Source organism: Suillus plorans, assembly GCF_016647745.1.
Source record: "Suillus plorans strain S12 chromosome Unknown HD556scaffold_3, whole genome shotgun sequence".
Taxonomy (NCBI): domain Eukaryota; kingdom Fungi; phylum Basidiomycota; class Agaricomycetes; order Boletales; family Suillaceae; genus Suillus; species Suillus plorans.
Window position 1 is genome coordinate 828,415 of NW_024537387.1, and position 19,516 is coordinate 847,930.

The 19,516-nt window shown below is 47.6% G+C and overlaps 7 protein-coding genes across 7 annotated transcripts; 3 read left to right on the forward strand and 4 right to left on the reverse strand.

The window, feature by feature from the left end:
* Window positions 1-38: 38 nt before the first annotated feature.
* Window positions 39-815, forward strand: HD556DRAFT_1303504 (uncharacterized protein; the record flags this gene model as incomplete). Its single annotated transcript, XM_041299603.1, has 3 exons — window positions 39-209; window positions 269-348; window positions 398-815. The coding sequence occupies 3 exons, from the start codon at window positions 39-41 to the stop codon at window positions 813-815; spliced, it is 669 nt and encodes a 222-aa protein (XP_041166610.1).
* A 64-nt stretch (window positions 816-879) lies between these two features.
* HD556DRAFT_497800 (acyl-CoA N-acyltransferase) lies at window positions 880-1,982 on the reverse strand. Its single transcript, XM_041310789.1, has 2 exons — window positions 1,839-1,982; window positions 880-1,786 (listed from the first exon to the last, which is right to left on the reverse strand). Exon 2 carries the CDS (start codon window positions 1,728-1,730, stop codon window positions 945-947), a length of 786 nt encoding a protein of 261 aa, XP_041166611.1. The 5' UTR covers window positions 1,731-1,786; window positions 1,839-1,982; the 3' UTR covers window positions 880-944.
* Window positions 1,983-3,241: 1,259 nt separating this feature from the next.
* Window positions 3,242-5,457, forward strand: HD556DRAFT_498851 (uncharacterized protein). The gene is made up of 5 exons (XM_041310790.1): window positions 3,242-4,014; window positions 4,064-4,420; window positions 4,476-4,622; window positions 4,674-5,138; window positions 5,200-5,457. The coding sequence occupies exons 1-5, from the start codon at window positions 3,403-3,405 to the stop codon at window positions 5,305-5,307; spliced, it is 1,689 nt and encodes a 562-aa protein (XP_041166612.1). The 5' UTR covers window positions 3,242-3,402; the 3' UTR covers window positions 5,308-5,457.
* Window positions 5,458-5,698: 241 nt separating this feature from the next.
* HD556DRAFT_1303507 (uncharacterized protein) lies at window positions 5,699-6,891 on the reverse strand (the record flags this gene model as incomplete). Its single annotated transcript, XM_041299604.1, has 5 exons — window positions 5,699-5,731; window positions 5,902-5,972; window positions 6,231-6,380; window positions 6,514-6,680; window positions 6,818-6,891. 5 exons carry the CDS (start codon window positions 6,889-6,891, stop codon window positions 5,699-5,701), a joined length of 495 nt encoding a protein of 164 aa, XP_041166613.1.
* A 960-nt stretch (window positions 6,892-7,851) lies between these two features.
* HD556DRAFT_1327809 (glycoside hydrolase family 13 protein) lies at window positions 7,852-10,804 on the forward strand. Its single transcript, XM_041301587.1, is given in 19 exon segments — window positions 7,852-8,214; window positions 8,273-8,407; window positions 8,467-8,496; window positions 8,548-8,676; window positions 8,742-8,837; window positions 8,887-8,925; window positions 8,977-9,013; window positions 9,063-9,187; window positions 9,245-9,307; window positions 9,358-9,426; window positions 9,488-9,555; window positions 9,605-9,647; window positions 9,692-9,834; window positions 9,846-9,848; window positions 9,943-9,970; window positions 10,021-10,082; window positions 10,133-10,339; window positions 10,393-10,435; window positions 10,493-10,804. The coding sequence occupies 19 exon segments, from the start codon at window positions 8,041-8,043 to the stop codon at window positions 10,619-10,621; spliced, it is 1,623 nt and encodes a 540-aa protein (XP_041166614.1). The 5' UTR covers window positions 7,852-8,040; the 3' UTR covers window positions 10,622-10,804.
* Window positions 10,805-10,956: 152 nt separating this feature from the next.
* On the reverse strand, window positions 10,957-13,013 carry HD556DRAFT_1225776 (major facilitator superfamily domain-containing protein; the record flags this gene model as incomplete). The annotated part of the gene is made up of 13 exons (XM_041297035.1): window positions 10,957-11,038; window positions 11,106-11,222; window positions 11,281-11,363; window positions 11,423-11,646; window positions 11,696-11,768; window positions 11,820-11,848; window positions 11,904-11,940; window positions 11,994-12,211; window positions 12,266-12,305; window positions 12,365-12,573; window positions 12,642-12,712; window positions 12,762-12,837; window positions 12,893-13,013. 13 exons carry the CDS (start codon window positions 13,011-13,013, stop codon window positions 10,957-10,959), a joined length of 1,380 nt encoding a protein of 459 aa, XP_041166615.1.
* Window positions 13,014-14,648: 1,635 nt separating this feature from the next.
* Window positions 14,649-17,273, reverse strand: HD556DRAFT_1226324 (uncharacterized protein; the record flags this gene model as incomplete). The annotated part of the gene is made up of 18 exons (XM_041297074.1): window positions 14,649-14,974; window positions 15,028-15,097; window positions 15,146-15,223; window positions 15,274-15,404; window positions 15,467-15,514; window positions 15,566-15,662; window positions 15,716-15,764; window positions 15,814-15,861; window positions 15,911-16,125; window positions 16,198-16,240; window positions 16,300-16,411; window positions 16,460-16,514; window positions 16,565-16,635; window positions 16,686-16,827; window positions 16,878-16,915; window positions 16,962-17,021; window positions 17,070-17,150; window positions 17,210-17,273. The coding sequence occupies 18 exons, from the start codon at window positions 17,271-17,273 to the stop codon at window positions 14,649-14,651; spliced, it is 1,728 nt and encodes a 575-aa protein (XP_041166616.1).
* Between the last annotated feature and the right edge of the window lie 2,243 nt (window positions 17,274-19,516).

A 19,516-nucleotide genomic window follows, 5' to 3' on the forward strand; every position in this document is an offset into this window, starting at 1 on the left:
ATAGCCCGAGTTCCTTATCCCTTGCCGTACTACTCGCCATGTCACCTGGGAAGCCAGCAAAAGCCATCAGAATCAAAGTTCCGCGTCATGGTGCCCAAAGGATAGGCGCAAAATTCTCTGCGCATGTTGCAGCCCTGGCTAGGAAAGAGAAAATTCGTGTGGCTACTCACCAGCCGAACTATGACTCAAATAATACAGCTCAGGCTGTCGTGAGTACCATGCTGCACTGCCTGCACAACCACTTTAACATTACGAGCGTTCTATTTAGGAGTCTGCATCGGAGTGGAACTCATTGCTTATTACAGCCCGTGCTGAACGTGGACCACAGTGGGATGTTGGAACTCAACAGTGCGTCGTACAGCCATGTCATATTCAAAGGAAATTGAAAATTATTCAGATTTCATGTAGACCAAGGGTCTGATCTATATTATAACTCGTCCCCACTGATGGAGTACCAGAAACAGCAACGCGAGGAGGAGAATGCTGCTCGAACTTCAATGCAGCCTCCCGACTTTCGTGCACACGATCCTTCTCGTATTACTCGAAATCACTCGACCTCATCAAATCATAACTACCCATATGCATCGCCGGGCATGTCTCAAGTGGCTCCACGTCATCCCAATCTTGGGGGTTACTCGAATGTCCCATTCAATGGCATTCCACCCAATCACTTCTACGGTCCTGGAGCGGATGGGGCCTCTCCTGCAAGGATGGGTATGAGAGACAGTATGGGTGCCAGCATGTCTCCAGATGTGAGGAGAAGGTCAGCAAGAGGCATGGCAGAGGATGGATTCATTCAACTACATGGACCATGATCGCACACGAGTCCGACTATTAATTCCCGCGTATGTTATCCAGTGCTATGTATACCATCATTGTTTCTACTATATATTTTAGGAGAATTTGTCTATTGCATTCCTTGGCGTGAATTGACTACCCATGTATTATTCCATCCGGGCCATTTGCGTCGTCACAATTTCGCTTGCTCCGTCCTCCCAGTCTTCCCATGACACAGCCATAATTGCCGTGTCTCTCCCTGGTCCTGCCAGCATATCGTTTCTCCTAGGTGTCTTCCCGAGTACTTTCCCGGCAGGCAACACCCATGCCCATCTCAAAGTTCCTTCGCGTTTGAGCCCCATGCGAGCAGCAAGTCTCAGGGATGGTTCATTATCCGGATGCGCATACCAGTGTACTCTTCTCAACCCCAAGCCAAATTCAGACTGGGATGTAGAGGGCATGGTAAAGCAGTACTTGAGGAGTGTTCCTACTGCATGCGTTGCGACATGTGTACGCTGAAATTCGGGCAGGATACACAGAACCCCAATCTCCACCGATAGGTTTGTCGGTGAACAATTGAGGAGTGCAATTGTTCCTGCCAGCTTCCCTCCCCACTCCGGATAGTCTGGGTCTGGTGTTGTTTTGTCTATGATCGCGAAGAGGACACTATACGTGTTCTGGCGCACGAAGGAGTCCATGAACAGCAGATACGACTCTGGATCTTCTATGCCGGGAAAGGGATAGTAACGGTAGAAGTGCACAGGGTCTGAAATCGCTGCATGATATTTCGCAGCGTGAATGGATGGTACGAAAGGCGTTAGCTTCAGACGCGGGGACTCCAGCTGAGTGAAGTCGAGGGGAAAGGCAACGTTGATGTCATAGGGGACGGGACCATGAGGACCGTAAGCAGGTTTTACGGGAGGAGGGGGTTGATAAGCATTAACATATGCCATGTGAAGATGATTGGGCAAGCCCTAGTGAGGCCAAGTCATATGCATTTAACATTATTCTTATATCATGGCGGTGAGCCGCCAATTCCCGCGAAGGCTTTCACAACATACATCTCTGACTTCTTTCTGGTGTCATGTTCAGCACCCTTTACATCAACCTAGACCTCAGCTTCTCGTCACGTTCACACGGGAACGGCCTTCCGGTGAACGCCATCCATTCAGTGATAAATTTATGTAGAATCTCGTTGGCTTTAGTCTGCCCTAAGTTACAGGTAGTATATGTTCTTACATTTGACGGTCCGGCCTATTCCACATCCTCTATTTACATGCACCGTAATATTATTTGTCAGTCACCTCCATCTCTTTCTTGACGCGTGCAGAGGATCGGTGGCAGCTGGGGCGCTGGGCAGTAGTGGGGAGAGTGGGAGCCGACAGTGCACTTAAGTTATCTGCATGACATGAAGGCATATGAGCAAACCAGACAGGATGAGCACTTAATGAAACGAATGCATGTCCGAAAGAATCGCGCTGAGCTGATGGACAAATGAAACTTGGTCAGACCGTCACCAGCGCATAACCGTTACACCAAAAGGAAATAGCTTTCAGCATCAGCGATAGTATATGTACTGATTGTGGGAACCCAGGTAAGCCAGCGTGCTTACAGCAAAGCGCCTAGTGATCAAGTGCGCTTCGCAAAATCGCCGACACGATTACGAGAGATCTAAGGAAACAACGAGCAAAAGGCGACAACTACAGGAGGTGACTTACAGGGGATATGGATGTTATGCAACCAACCTGGCGTGATGAGAGAACGCCCGAACCTTGTCAAAAAAAAAGGGGGGGGATCATTTCAAGCGCACTGATCCCACTTCGTGGAGCCGGGGACCTCGCTGCTCGTGAGTCGCGGTTGGCTCGCATACTGTTCAATCGCATAGGAAAAGTAACAATTGAGATCTCGGATCGAATCCTAAGTGCCATAAGTAAACCTAGCTGTCAAGAATGCTATCCTCGCAAATAGCACGGCCCCATCGTCATCATAGGACAATCATTTGAAGCATTGGCGACAGAGTCACGGCGCACGCGCGCATCCTTCACTCAAATATTTGCTGCGAGTGAGAACCGGAGTCCCGTTCCAACATGATAAAAAGTATACTCCCGCAAATTTTCTACACACGAGCCAATGCCTACCGGAAGTCTATGGCACTGCGCACAGCAACTACTGACGCATTCAGAGCCGGTCGTCGTAAGGTTTAGTGCCGTCATAAAACTGTCCGCAGGATGACCATTTTGCGCTAGAACCAGTTTGGACGACATTGAGATATTGGTACGTGTGATTGCGTTGCACTAGGCCTTGAAGCTTGAAGCTTGAAGCTTTGAAGTCACGGCACTCGTAAGCCGGAGCAAAGACAAAGCGTCGAGTTGGCCATGATGGCGGCATTGACCGATGAAGAATATCACGTGTTGACTATACGTACAATCACGATCCGAACAACTAAGCTACCTAGTGACTTTATGTAAAGTTTCAGGCGAGCAAACTCATTGACAATTCTTTTACTTCACCAGTGACTACGAACTTTTTAAATAATCATCATCATCTGGCACTCGTTCACGAGTATTGGTTGGAACGTTTCTCCTTAAACGCGTCATTTCGTTCTAATGTAGCGCGCACACAGTGATGCCGCAACCCAATTTGAAGAGGGCACCAACTCCGGTGCGAACAGCGGCTCCCTTCGCTCCACACGACGCGATGGTCGCATCACAGAAAGGTCACATAGAGAACCTAGTGCAGAAGACTCGGAATTTGGAACATACCATCAAGAAGTTGAACGATGAATTCAGTCTTGAACAAACTCGCGCCAAGGACACTGTCAATGCCATTAAACAACAATGGCAAGCAGAGCAAAAGGAGTGGCACGCTGGTTGCGATGCTTTACAGGCGTGCCATAGGATTGCTCATCTCAAAACGACATACGCTCTGGACGACGAACGAATCGCAGTGCTCAAGGAACGCGCAATTGCACGGCGCGAGAGGCTTGCACGTATACAAAGGGATTACAAGATCACCATGTTCCAGGCTAGGGAGGCAGAATTGGAAAGTCAATTGGAGGACCTTCAGGCAGATCTCGACTCTCGAGTGGCTGAAACAGAGTCTTCGCTTAAATCTCGTGATCAACAGTACCAAAAGACTATCCTCGACTTACAAACAAGAGACGCGACGCTTTCATCCGAGTTGAAGCTGAAGTCGGACGAAATTGTAGCAGCTCACAAGCAACGCGAAGATGTCGAGGTCTGCTCCTTCAGTACCAATCTTGACCGATGGTCTAACTTAGTAGTAGGATGAACTGCGTCGACTACGAGAAGCCCAAGCAGACGCAGACGCGACGAGTGTTACAAATGTGTCCAAACTTTCCCGGATAACTGTGCAACGTGATGGTCTACAAGCGAGGGTGACTCAACTCGAGCGAGAGCTTGAGGATCACAAGGATAATAATGCTAAGTTGCAACGTCAACTTGACAATTGGCAAGGCTTGAAGAAAGGTGATGATGCAGATATGGAGATATCGCGGAAGAAGAACGTCGAGTTAGAGGCTCAATTAAGGGAAGTGAATGCAGTGATCCAAGAACGTGATAAAGCGCTCGAGAAGGAGAAAGGTCGCACCACTAAACTTAAGGAAGTCCTCCATGAGTGGAAGGTCAGTTTTTTCTCTAGCTGTCACGCTGTATGTTCAAGCGATTGATTGTTTATAGACCGAAGCCGGAGAGCAGAGCACGCTCCTGAAACAGGCTGATGATGAAGCTACAGATGCGAAAAAGGCGGCAGAAAAACTTGAGCAAGAGATATTAGACTTGAAGGCTCAGCTAACTGCTGCACTCAAAACATCCGCTGCTCCAAAGGTGGGGAAAATTTTATGTGCCTATACCATGTCTCAACGCACGATAATCCAGAGCAACACAACGTCTCCTCCTATCCTTTTGGCATCAGAAGAGGAGGCTGATCGACCTCGCCCGAAACCCAAACCCAGACCTAAACCAGTCAAGCGCTCGAAGCCAGTTGACAGTGACATTGAAGTAATTGAGCCTTCCGCCAAAGCGAAAGGTAAACGAAAGGCACATCAGGAAGACAGTGCCGATGAAAAACCTGCAGCAGAGAAAGCAAAGCATGCACGAGCAAAAAAGGCCGCCTCCGCGTCAAATGAGAAGGCACCAAAGAAACGTACTCTTGAATCCGAAGCCAAGAACCAGAAGAAAGCTGCGGAGTCGTTGCGAACAAAGACATCAAAATCTGCTGCTGTTGCAGATAGTGCCGCAGAAGATGACCAAGATCCGGCACCTAAGAAGAAGAAACGGAAGCTCAATGTAGGCATCTTCCCTTCTACGCAACAACAGCCTCCGGTGTTTCACTGGGACCAGGTGCGTTACACGTTTCTCTAGTTGATGGTCCGCTGAAACTTTGGGGTTCAATCACCCGCAGGGTGAACTCGGCCTAGGAATCCCTACCGAGCTGTCGCCTGTGAAAGATGCGCCGCGACGATTACATCCATCAAGCACAGGACCAAGTTTCACCAAAACTCGCGGATGAAGTTTGTCCCATGTGGATGGATGCACGGCAGCTGACTGGAGTCTTTGATGTGATCGATGAACGTCATGTTTGATCTTGAATCCTGGTGACTGGCGAGTCGTTGGTCACAGCTGTAAGGGCCCAAAATATGCTTATGAACCCGCAAACGGCGCGCTGTAGGAAGGCAAGTGAAGATATGATCATTTCAACAATTTCACTTTTGGATTCAAAAATGTTTTGCAAACAAGTTACATTGCTGCAGTTCTCACGGCCAGAAGTACATGATTAATATTCATCTGCCATCAATTGTGATCGTCTGGCTAGTGATATAAACGGAGTTTTTTGTGGCGAGAAACAACACCATTCGCGCGTTTGTCTGGTACTGTAAAGCGGTTGAAAGGAGTGGGAAAGCTCACCCCACCAGAGGAATGCTGATACATACATCCTGGATAAATAAATGTCTTGTCATCAGGAAACCCCAACTGTTTCGCGAATGCCTCGGCGGAGTCTTGCACTGGAGACCGTAACAGCATAAACTAACGAAGAGATGGGTGATGGATGGGAGGTAGGGAGACTATGGTAACAGAGAAAATAATATGATGCAGTATGACTTACGGAGACACGTATCGACTGCTCAGGTGCGCCATAGGCGTTTACGGTGATGCCTTGTGATCCAATTTCACTCGCTGAAACATAAGAACAGAAAAATGAGAGATGAAGTAATAAAACCTCTTGACTACACACCGAGCACCTGGGTGAATGATTGGATGGTAGGTTTCGATGCACAGAAAACGCTGGTCAACGGCATCCTTTTCTTCCCTCATGCTAACAAAGCACCTATGACAAGGAAGGATACTATCATCCAAATACAAAAGAACCAAGGGTTGTGCCTCCCGCAATGCCCCCGCTCGATCATAACCTTGGTTGCAAACACAAGAACATACCGCGCACATGGACGTTGAAGATCCAATCGAAGTTGACGAGTGTAGCTTTAGGGGTATGACGGTCACCATAAAAGCGTATCAAAGACGGGGCTGGTTTACAATCAACCACAGACTTCACAATGATCTGACCGGCCCGGTATTCGCCACCATCTAGAACACCGTTAATGGCAGGTTTGCAGCCAACGAGGCACCCACCACGTCCAAACCGTTGAACTCTTTTTCCGTAGTCTGCACCATGTACTGGACCCCCTCTGGTGACACATCACATTCCAAGACAACGCACCGCCTCCCTTGCGCCTCCACCTCGTCCGCGACGTCGACTTCGTGCACTGTGATTTCAAGTCTGTGTTGACGATGTCAAGTCCGTCCTCTACAAGCCGCAGGGCAATGTCGCGTCCGATACCTTCGGCTATGCTGGTTATTAGTGCGACGTTGGGCTTTTTTCTTATGCTGGAGTAGCGAAATTAGTTATGGTCGTAGGATACAGACATCCTGATTTTTATATGGATAATGATGCGTTAGTCACGAATCCGAGGGTTGCACGAAGCACTGTTGGTGGAGAATTTTATCGCGAGAACTGCCAGAACCTGGCCGCAAATAAGGATCTGCCATGGTAGAACGATTTTGGCCCCGGCGTCTGTTGGACTTCTGCCACTGCCATGGCGAAGGGAACTAGAACGTTAGCGATCTGCCGACAACACTAGAACTCATGATTTGAGGCATCCATACACCATATTGTTACTGAACTACCGTGGCGGCAATGTCTCTTCAAGACCTCGATTGTGAAATCCTCAGCTGGTCGCGCCTGCGGTTCATGACTCAAGCTCTGAGCCTAGGAGCTTCTATGTGAATTCGCCCTACCAATTCGTACTGAATAACAAAGGTGCAAGTATGCCTTCATAAGATGACCTCGATTGTACGTTGAAGCCCTGTCAGAAGAATAAACAGCGTCAGCAACTTTTACACCGCAATTATTCAACCGTACACACTGTGGGGGCGGCGGCACGCAAGGCCGCTGAGGATATGCTTGCCATCCATGGAGAAGGTCATACGTCGGGTTTGCGTTGAATTGACGTGCCAATAGATGGCGATGGACTGATAGTGCATCGATCTGAGAGCTGGAGTCGCCGATGATGAACACGCATGTCTAACAATGTAGAAGCAACAAACTAGTGCCGGAAAGATGAGATATCGATGTAAACATAATACGTCTCGCGATCACCGCCCTGGTTTCAGGCCGTCGGTGCGTCCCACCGTCGCGACAATGTGATGCTTGAGGCTTTTGAAAAAAACCCTTGAACTTCGCCCACGCAACACTTAATGTGCTTTAAATTCAAGCATTGAAGTAACCATGCATAGATTTGTTCGACCAACTGGCACCCGCTCTGGCCCAGAGAAGAGGCACATACATTTATAATGCAGTAATGGCAATAGTAAAGTGGGAATGAGGGAAGGGAAACTTGTCGCCACATCATGAAACTCCTCTCAACGTAAATATTCGTGATTAGAGTGATTAAAGAGGCTTTCCTCTATAGACCATCCTGTGATAAATACACACGGTGCCCTTATTCCATCGGTGAGCGGAACGCTTCCTGGAATAAGTAGTGAGAGGTGGTCATGTAAACGGTGAAAAATTTGAAACAGAGCTTCAAGAAGATTTATAGGCCTCGGAAGATGCCGGTGGCAAGTAGGCTCGTGACCAGCCTGGTTTCATCTCAGACGTGGTACTAATTTCTAAAGACTGGTTAGCCGAGGCGTAAATTTCTTGACGTACCGAGGTCACCGTTGCCAAAGTTAGCGCCTGTTCAAGATGCAGACAGCACTGGGACAGCTAATTGATGTCATGAACTCTGCGCGCTTTTCGATGGGCCACATCTACCGCCAGCTCAGGTATTGGTTGGATTGCCTGCTGCTTAAATGGGTGCCTCCATCTCTCCCAGCAATGCAACTTGGGCTTCATGGAAGCTCTCAGAATCCTACGATGGTGAGTTGTCAGTTGCAATTTGCATTCCGAAATGCCTATTCAAAATGTATCCTTCAAGGTACAATTTTTCACCTGGGATGCCCGGCACCCAGACATGAGCTGGTGGGAACATCTTGCGAAAGAAGCCCCGCACTTGGCCGTATTGGGGTTCACGCAGATCTGGCTCCCTCCGCCGAACAAAGCAATGGAACAGGTGAGAGTCAGCAGTTCTGATGATATGTTCACAATCCCACTGTACTATGATTACCGTAGACGGGCCGCGGATATGATGCTTATGACTTGGTACGATGTCCCGTAACACTTGTTTCAACACTCATTCAGACGTTTGTGTAGTGGGATCTTGGCGAATTCGACCAGAAAGGCTCCGTTGCTACGAGGTGGGGAACAAAAGAAGACCTTTTGAGAGCTTGTGATACTGCAAGGCAATGCAATATGAACGTTCTCATCGATGCAGTTCTCAATGTAAGGATATCAGCTATATCTCATGAGTCTGTACTCACACTCAGTCGTGCGCCACGGTACATAAGCACAAACTCGGTGCAGACAGAACAGAGGCCTTTCGTGCTGTACGCGTCGATCCATTAAATCGGTTGCGGGATATCGAGAACGAGAGACCAGTCAAGGTATGATTCCCCTCCCCTGCTTTGAAGACCCTTTTAATATCATCCGCAGGGCTGGACTGCATTTGATTTTCCTGGACGGCTTGGGAAGGTAATACAATACATTATAATTTCATTGACTAGAGATAAACATACAACCCAGTATAGTAGCATGCGGTGGAATTTTAATCATTTTACGGGTCAGTCCGTGTCGGACCTTCTTTGCTTTTATGACTGAAATTATTGAAGGGTTGGACTGGGATGAGCTCGCGCAAACCAAGGGTATATTTCGCATTTCTTCAGAAATACACAAAGGTTGGTCAAGGTGGGTGGACACTGAGAATGGGAACTATGATTATCTCCTGGGCATCGATGTTCGTCGTGGCTTTTCGTTAAAGTGCTCATTCTAATCAACTATCCGGGAACTATAGATTGACCACCGTCACCCTGAAGTACGAGATGATCTATTTTCGTGGGGCTCGTGGATCCTTGACGTACGTCTTGTCTCCATAGTTTCTTACATGATTTTCTGAAATTGTTCTAGACCACAGGCGCCTCCGGGTTCAGACTGGATGCCATCAAACACATGGACCGCAGGTTCCTTCTTGAGTTTGTAAGGGGGTGTTTCGTCTTTATTTGTTTCATCTTGTGACGGAGCCACTTTACTATTGAAGATCAAAAGAACTCGGAACCACCCAGGCAGGAAGCGATTGTTTGCGGTATCAGAGTACTGGTCAGCGAAGTAGGTCCATCCTGGATTCCGTGATATACAGGCCCCTGAACGAGAGCAGCTTGCAATCTATAACCCCATATATTCGGGCGTTCCATGGCCAGGTGTGCATCCAATGACATCACTGACTCGGGGTTAATAGCAACAGACCTCCTTTTTCGACGTTCCACTGCACGAGAACTTTCATAGAGCAAGCGAAGCAGGTGCTTCATACGACCTGAGGACCATTTTTGAAGGTTCCCTGGTAAAATTGAGGCCAGAAGATGCTGTCACTTTCGTTGATAATCACGAGTGAGTGTTGGCACCAGATATCTACTGTTCTATGAGTGACTGTTTCTTGTAATAGCACGGTAAGCAAGCGTTTGATGACCGCAAACAATTTAGCCAATGATTGTTCCAGCAAATTGGCCAGTCTCTGGAGAGCTGGGTAAGCCGTTCGCACTTCTGTTTTGGTAGCTTTCGAGCAATTTCAATTAGGTGGACACCAACTTCAAAGCTCAAGCGTACGCCCTCATCCTACTGCGATGTCACGGATATCCGTATGTGCTATCTTGCTGAAACATCGGCCCTAACACGAATGCCATGGCAGATGTGTTTTCTATGGTGACCTGTATCCCAATGATGAGTGCTTTGACGAGGGCACCTCTCGCATTCTGAAAAAGTTACTCCTTGCACGGAAATCGTTCGCATATGGACCTATGGTAGATTACTTCGAACACAGAAACTGTATTGGGTTCGTGCGCATGGGCGATTCCGATCATGCTGGGTGTGTAGTTGTGCTTAGTAATGACCCGATGTGAGTTTTTTCGTGTCTTTTACACATGCTCATCTGTTGATCGCTTCCTCGAGGCTGGACCCAACTACGTCCAAAGTTCGAATGAACGTTGGCCTAGTATGTGTTCATTATAAATTGTAGCTATAACATCTGCTTATCTCTTGTATTCTCTAGCACCAAGGAGCAACGTTCCACAGCTTGTTTGACGACACTCGAACTGTTGCAATTGACCATGATGGTTGGGGAGCATTTCCTTCTTCGGAGGACTGTGTTGAGGTCTGGATCAAAACTGGAGAACATTAATAGCCAATAGTCCCAACAGACACTAGTATACTAGTACTGCTTATCTACATATTGTAAGAACGGAGCGATTTCCAATCGGTGTCGACGCCATGTGCGCGCACCACTTGAGATTGATCCATACTAGATGTCCACCAGAGTTCGCGCATTTTGGGGCAACGTCTATTACTCCACAACGCACAAACATAAAAAAATAATTCTTTGACAGTTCGATAGCCTGACATCGAAAGTACAATGTGTGTGCTAGAGTCAATGCGGGAACTCTTGGGACACACGGACTGGTGGGACAATCTAGTATTGATTATGATACATATTGCCTCCCTCCAGATAAACATCTGTCAGTTATTCTCTATTGTCGAGAAACCAACATCTATGCTCGCCCTCATGCGATCGCCATAACGAATTGTCAAGAAGATGATCCTACGAAAGAAATTTTGAAGCATCACTATGTCAGTATCACCGGTCTTGTGGCTAAAAAGACCCTCACCCTTGTCCAATGACCGCAAAGACAGCAGCGATGATATTCGTCCACGCAACACCTATACGCTCGATCGATGGAACGATAAGAGCAGAGGTAGCAGACAGAATGAGCGACCAGCTCGCTCTAACAGGTACATGGACGCGTTCAGGTTTGATAGTCACACAATATCATAGAGACTGACATGCAAGCAGCTGTGGCCTCAGCACTTCGAGAATGTAGCACGTCCACGTTATAAGAGTTGATAGGATTCGTTACTGAATCGACCTATAAAATCGGTGAATTGCATTATGTACGGGGTGAGGGGACCAGCTGGCAGGACTTACCCCCACTCCATTCGCATAGAGGCATAATATATTCAGCGCGAGGCCGATCGGGCCCCCAATATACGTTGTGATCAGCCCTGACGCCCCAACAGACAACGGGACAATGATCAACCCTCCGATCCACGTTGCTCTCAAACGATCTTCGGGACACCACGCTCCTCTGCGCTTCTCCCGCCATCTTCTGATTACAATGTCCGATAGGCGGCCAGCAATCAGAGCTCCGGCTGTCAAATATTGTGTTAGTGCACCGCGAGTACAATGCTCTGCACATACTGAAACTTCCCAGTCCATTTGGGAGGAAAAACGCCCCGATGATGGCTTCGTTCGTGATTCCATACTGGACGCCCTACACCGCGATCAGGACAGGATGCGAGATGAAAGACAATTGTCAGCTTACAATAGTATACGCCATCGGTACGACGAGAACTGCATTGTTTTAAGTGAGAATGCACTATACAATCAGTAGCAAGTGACGACACACCATAGATAGTGCTGACCATTAGAGCTGACGCGAGCATCTACATCTCACACAAATTGAGAGTTTGCACTAGCGCATGGTAAATGCACTCACAACCGCAAATAGGTTTGGACTGCGAAGCAACCAAAGAGTGCTCAGAGGATTAATCCATACGATATGGATCGATCTCCTCGACGGCAGTTTATCGATGCCCAATGTGCCGGGATGACTCGTCTCAGGCAACGAAAGGTATATGAAAAGCATCTCGAGTAATGCCCATGCACAAATGGAATAATGCAAATTGCGCCAGGACCAATACTGTGTCGCCGCACCTGTTCAAATGCGTCGCTAGAGTCAGCGGCCAAAAACATGCAGAATGCATTTACCTCCAACAAATGGGCCAACAGTGTACCCGATAAGTGTGATCTGAGATAGCGATGTCAGTACCAAACCGAAAAAACCATTCAAACATCATGATTCCTCACACTAAAGAATTCCCCGATAGCAGTCCCCCTCTCCTCCAATTTATAGAGGTCACCAATTACGCCAATCCCCAACGACAACGCCCCAGAGCATCCAAACATCTGCACGAATCGCCAGAATAACAGACTCTGCAATGAAGCGGACAGGGCAACGCCACAGCTCCCAACGCAGAGAAACGACATTCCCCACAGGTATATTGTTCGGCGTCCGTCTGTACTAGGACTGGGGTTAGAGCTCAACAGCTACCACGAGTACAATACACGCCGTGGATGCACGCACAGAAAGACGAATAAGAAGCCCAAATCAACGCTCCGATGGCAGTAGCAAAGATCGATATGCTAAAAGCCAAGCTGGGAAATAGCTCAATCACCACACATTGGATGAGCATACAACACACACCTGACGACAGCATCCGTTAAGTCGAGATCTTTAGCTATGCGAGGGATCGAAGGCACGAATGTCACTTGGATGAACACTGACCAATGTTCATCAGTATCACGCCTCTGGGTCAACAGTCTCCCAGTACTCACTAGCCAACAAACCCACAAAGGACACGTGAAACAGGATCCACCTCTTTTTGTCTGGCGCGAATCGGTCATAAATAGCTTCGTGCGGGGTGCGCACCAGCATAGGGCTTTCTTCTGAAGCCATCGTGAGTCGTGAGCTGACTCTCTGAGAAGGATCAGTTGCCTACTTACCTGCCGGCCACTGGCCAGACATCACGAGTTGCCATGGCGTCTGCACGTCCACTCAGCCTGACCCCCATGCGATCATCGCACTTATCTTGTTATCTTATAGCCCAAGTTATTCCGGCGCTATGCGCGGCCGCCCCATACCATACGACCTGCTATTTCACATGTTACCTTACTATAAACCTATAAAAGACCCAGTAGATAGACCTGTAACGCTTTGGCTTTCTTGCAACTAAGATATTACCTGGTGACTTTGCTTGATCGTCTTTAGACTCGTTTCCGTGTGCCTTCACCTCAAGTGTAACGTGCACTTCGAGCTGTCGTCACACGAGTCAAGACCGTAACCGATATATTGCCAATATCTGTAATAAGTACCTGTTGCAAGACACGTGTTTGAGCGACGAGCTGCTGGCATTCTAGATTCTTACCGTAAAACATCATCAGCACAAGACCTCGATATGCGAAAAGAGAGACAAGTGAGGAGGGGGGAACAAAATTTCTTTGAGTCTCCAACTCCAACACTCTCCTTCACACCCTGCCTCTCCTTAGACTTCTCTTCCACCTTCAATCTCACCTCCCATTCCTGACCAAGTTGTCTTCTGGTTTATTGAATTAGAGTAGTTGGTTATGAGGGTGAGAGAATGGTCTTAGTTTCGTGGGAATCTAGGTCACGGTAACCCTATACCTGAGTGGCAATTCTGCCTCAGCGGTCTTGAGATTTCTCTGCGTGTTATCTGAGAGACTGAGGTGCGCTTGAGTCTGTGTGTTGAGCGGTCAGCGGTGAGTGGTTATACTTCAAGCAGCAGTAACTTTATGAATCAGATCTTCACGATCGTAAGTCATGCCTCTCAGCCGAGGGTGCAGATACCAAAGATGTGGCACCGTGACTCATCTTTGGCATTTGCACCGAAAGTTCGTCCTCAAGGCCATCTGCATCCCGTTTCAGCCTATCTACTTGTAGTAGCAACGAGAACTATGCCGTCTTGTGTACTCCCGAGCTCTTTGGACCGTTGTTTCGTGTCCGGTGTCCCAATGCGCGTTTTGGACAACTTCGAGGTTGCCTTGGTGTTGAGAGATGATGGACTGCATAGGTGAGTCAAATTGTAAATTTATCAACTTGCAAGTACACAGCGTTCGCGTCCAAATTCAGATCCGTATTTTTAAAAGTTTTCACGGTGTTTGTTCTAGTATTATGTACCAGCATAGGTGACCATCAATTCGTGTCACATTCAATGCACTACCCAATACCTATCCCGTTCTGCAGATTTGCGTCAGCAATATGTCTGTCCATCCGGAACATAAGATGCGATTTGAAGAGCAGTTCGGATTGAACTTGACAATATAGAGTGAGAAGGATCAGAACGTGCTCGAGCGGCTCCTGCAAGAAATCGCCATGCTCCTTTTCATTTTTGTCTGACGATCGTATTCGCACACAAGTCTCTTCGCTGTGACAGACCGTGCCTGCAGATCTAGCATTGAAATTTATGACCGGCTTGAAAAGCTGAGGCCTCACTTCGCAGTCTGCACCTGCATTTCATTCGGTGTCACGGATGGGGATCTGCACGGGTCGTGCTCGTGTGTAAGTAAATAGGGTCTAAGATACAATATCGTGATGGTGGTTAACAGCCGTAATGGCAGACTCTTCAGACTGTGTTTCGAGATGCGAAAGCGATCCGAAGACATCGCTCTGCACTCTACTGTATTCCTGAAGCTCGATATGCGAAGGTGATCCAAAGGCACTGCTCCGGGCACTACTGCTGTCATGAAGCTCGAAATAGTTGTCTGGGTTATCCTTCTCTAGGCGGGGTGGTCTAGGTGCGTATTGAGGTGTTCTGGAAAAAGTTGCGCTCTCCTTCCGTTCTGTAGTATTCTGAGGTCTCACGCCGTCAAATAAAGCAGCGGTTTCCTCCAGAGTACGACCTAAAGAAAAAAATCAGAGCTGCTCCACAAGCCACAGAAACAATGAAAGTCACCTTTCGTCTCGATAATGAACACCATCATAAATACTAGCTCCAGACCGAGCCATCCACAGTAAACAAGGTACTTTGCAAGATGTTCGTCAATCAGAAACTTGAACGAGATATGACTTACGTATTTCCAACCTATGGCATCGAGTGCCCAAGGATTGACGAACGCGTTAAAAGTATTGAAAAGATAGGCAGAAAAGTTCTGTGCAAAATGTCAGACAGTGTTCAAAGAGGAGTCACGAAAGGTCCAACCATAATTGCAAGTCCCTTGGCGCGAATATTGTAAGGCAGAATCTCGAGTGTGTACGAAATAATCATCGGCGTATATGCAAAGTCATAAAAGAAGAAGAACATAAAAATGAGCGGTACAGTAGCTGTTCGTGCTTAATTAACAATCGCACCAAGTACAACAAGGTTTCGCACTTGCCTTTCACAGCTACAGTACTCCCGGTCTCCTTGAAAAGAGCGGTAGTAATTGTCCACATAGAGAAGACTAGCAATCGATAGAATAAGCGATATTCTCGAATCACAGAATAGTACTGACCGATCAACATTCCGATATTTGAAGTCAGGAACAACTTCCTTCTGCCCAACTTGTCCACCAGTGTTGTGCCTAATAGAGCACTAGCGAGATTAAAAACCTATATAGTAAGTATAAGCATCAACTCCGGCTCCTGAGAAAGCATGGATGAACCTGTAGACAGCCGTTAATTATGGCTTTTGTCCGGGTCGTGGTTATGCCGCTGTTGAACTTTTAGCCAATGTACCGCCGTAATGATCCAGAGAGCATACATCCCATCCAAAACAATGTTGATGTAACCCGAGACCAGACCGTTACCACTAAAAGGTGCATCAATTTCCGTACAAACTAGAACAAGATTAGCCAAACCTCCACTGCGAGAATATTGCAATCGATATAACGATAAACATGCGCCGTCTGTTACCAGGAGTTGCGAAACACGTCAGGTAGGATGGACTGGAGGCAATCTCTCGTTCAACATTCAGAGCATGTCGGATTTGAGCCATCTCGAATGCTACTAAATGGTCACATTGCTTTGGCCCATTTGCATGGTATTGAGCAAGGACACGCGCAGCTTGCGATTCCTGTGAGAACAATGGCAGAAAGCTCGACCTGTGAATTCTAATTGACCAAGAAATTTCCTCGCGAATGCTCACCAGACCTTTAGCTGCTAGAAATCGAGGACTTTCCGGTATGAACCTAAACACGATCAGAAGTGCTGAGTCACGTTAGGGATTTCAAGAGTCAAGAATGCCGACCAAATCAACATCATTTGAAGGACAGGAACAGTAGCTTGAATGAATACAGGGACTCTCCACGACCATTGCGACGCCCCTGTTCGATCATAAGCGACCAGGCAGATCCAGGCCGCTGCAATACATGTGAGGAATCAATTCTATGGCACTGAATGTTACACACAGATAATGCTGCCAAGGTACCACATCGAATTGTATAGAGCAGTCAATTTTCCACGCTTGAATGATATTAGAGACGACTAATAACAGACGAGGTGATTGGACATACATGCGTTGGATAACTAAGTTCGCTGATGAGCAGGGGAGCAGCATTGATGGAGAAAGCTATGCCTAAGCCAACTGCCAGACAAGGATAAGCATCCGAAACATTCCGTGAATGGCAGTCTTACTGAGCACACGAGCGCCGATGAATACCTGCACGGTGGTGCATAAGGCTTGCGTGAAGACACCAGCCAGTACGATGATTGCCCCGATGAACATACTCGCTCGTCGTCCTAGCAAGTCAGACACATAAGGGGAAAATGGAATCCCCTAAAGCCAAAGTGAGCCGAGAATAATTTCAACGAGCTGTTACAGCTTACGCTGAGGGCACCAATGCCTTGGGCAGAATTTATGAGGCCTAACAGTCGTGAATAGAGGATTACAGCAATTCCAGGACTACATACCTAAGGTTTTTCCTTGCGGATGATGGAAGTATTCTTGCCATCCGGGCAAAATCTGCAGACCTAAGGTAACTTGAGTCGGCCGTATGATAGTGAATGCTCACGACCGACCGTTTAGTATGGACGAATCAAGGCCATTCAGTACTGATGACAGCAGTGGTAATATCAAATAGATGTTTAAAACCAGGAGACCTGCGCGTCGACATTGTCAAATAAATTATTTGTTCCGGTGTGCTTAGCCAAGCTCGTACCACGATTCCTCCACCACGACTCTCGATTAATGAAGTCTGCAATTGTGTATTCCAGGACTGCCATCAAGACGAAGATGTTAAGTTGACAGACAATTGGGGGGAAGGGAACGAGAAGTTGAAGGTGATGGTATCATGATATATTGTAATATGTGCTTGCCATCACTTTCAAACAATCGAACGCAAGGGTCGCATCCGAAGCCTTGACTTTAACCGCGTCAGACATACTTGGGTAATACAGAGATGAAATTTCGCAGTTCGGTACATTTCTTCCCAAATTGGAGACGTGGTGAGAACGAAGGCGGCGAGTAGGCGGCGGCTCAACTATTGACGCACCCTATACATTCAAACCTTAGAAGTAAGGACATGACAACCCGCAGTAACCCGCGATAGGTCCTAACGCCTGACGAATCTGTATTTGGCGCGGTTGCTAGCAGTAGTGCATAGGATTACCCTGCTGCCCCATGTTCTTGCTGTAAATGTTTATCCCATCAGTACTGCTGTGCTCATTCATACTCTTTTCGTGGACTCACAATTTTACAGTACTCATTCTGTAACTCCAAGTTCAGCCTCGTCAGTCAAGTGGATGGTGTTAGACTGTGATCGCAAATGTTTTGACCTAGATTCGTTAAACTGGTCTGCAGTGCAATAAGACATATCTACTGTAGGTCAGGTCCACGGAAGCGGTGCCGCGGAACCATATCCGGAGCCAAGTTCCGCAACAAGATTCGTACTGATTTTCTGTTGGCTATGGTCATGGTTATGGAGATGAGTCCCAACTCCCCTTTCCTGTCGCGATGGTGGTCGATGAACCCAAAAGGCTAAAATGTTCTCGCCCTACGAGCCAGTGCCCGGATAGCGAGCCTATCTTCGATTGAGTACTTCACGATGGATTTCCTATACTACTTCACAAATTTTCACTATAAAACCATTATACATATAAGTAGTATATGCATGATCTATCAAATGGTTAGGACTCACCTATGTGAATTATTCGGGTCAATATGTTTTTCAACTGCTGTGAAAAAGTTAGATGGATGATCATAATAGCGGCTGTGAAAATTTGCATTATAACCGTACCGTAGGTACCCTCAGACTGGTCCCTGACTAGAATTTAGAAATTAGCTACATGGCGATATTAATTTGTTGCAGGCCTCCAGGCCGGAGCCTTCGGTTTCTCTCCCTCTGTGCCTGCCTTGTCATGCTTCAGACGATTTGTTGATTTCGCTGTTGCAGGCTCCAAAGATTGTTCGACTCGGACGCTTAGTACCACTCTCGGCAACGTCCGATGTAGGCGCTAGCCCGGTGATAATACTTGCCTCATAGTATTCACCGTGTTGTGCTCTCTGCCTTCGAATTCCTGGCGCGCGCTGGGACCGCGAGCCACCTGACTCGGAGTCATTAAGGGAACTGAACATCATAACATTCGTTAACAGGAATCGTTCTTCGCATCTTGCTGTTGTATACTATTGGTTCCCGCCAGTTCGTGCCAAGTTCGTGCACGCCTCATCTCGCGCAGTCTCAGAATAGTCACATCGACCGATTTCGCAATCTGCTCGGAGGGCACAAGATACAACGGCTGCTGTGCAGCGGTTCAAAGGTGTTTCCTTCCGGCTGGAAGCAACCCTGGGCAGCTCAACCGCCGGGAGCCAAGTTGCGGCCATCTCGCAAATAAGGTACGCTTCGATTGTGTGGTCATCCTTTCAAGCCGCTTTTCATATGCTTCAGGCTGCTTCAGGTCAACCCCTCGGCTTCCCTCGGTCCTCCGGATCGGTGGTATCGTGTTTGAATTCGGCGATAATATTAAGAGCATCGACCTCAGTGTTTCGATTGTCGCATGCCAACAAGCTCAACAATATTGTGGAATTTGCAGCGTGTGTTTCTACCTGGCCCTTATAATCTGACGTCTGAGCATCACACAGAATCAGTAAAAGTGTATGCACGTCGCAGATGCGATGCGAGGTTTGTGTACACTTGGCTGGACAAAGAACATTACAAGACCGACGCCACTTCCGCGCAGCGCAAGCTGACTATCTGCGCAGGTGTCTTAATGAATCGCCACCGACAGCTCAGGCGACCACTCCCTGCACTAGACTGATCATGCCTGGGCAACATGAGGCATCATATTCTCTGAGCTGGCATTACACGTATACTTTCCCTTGTGGGTCTATCTCGACCTCGGCAGCCTCGCGATTGAGAGTCATTTATACCTTCTCCCGACGATCAAGTGTCATGATGTCGTTCGTATTGTGTCTGCCTAAATAACGTATCATGCTATCCTTGTTCACATTTCGATTCATCCCTTACAGT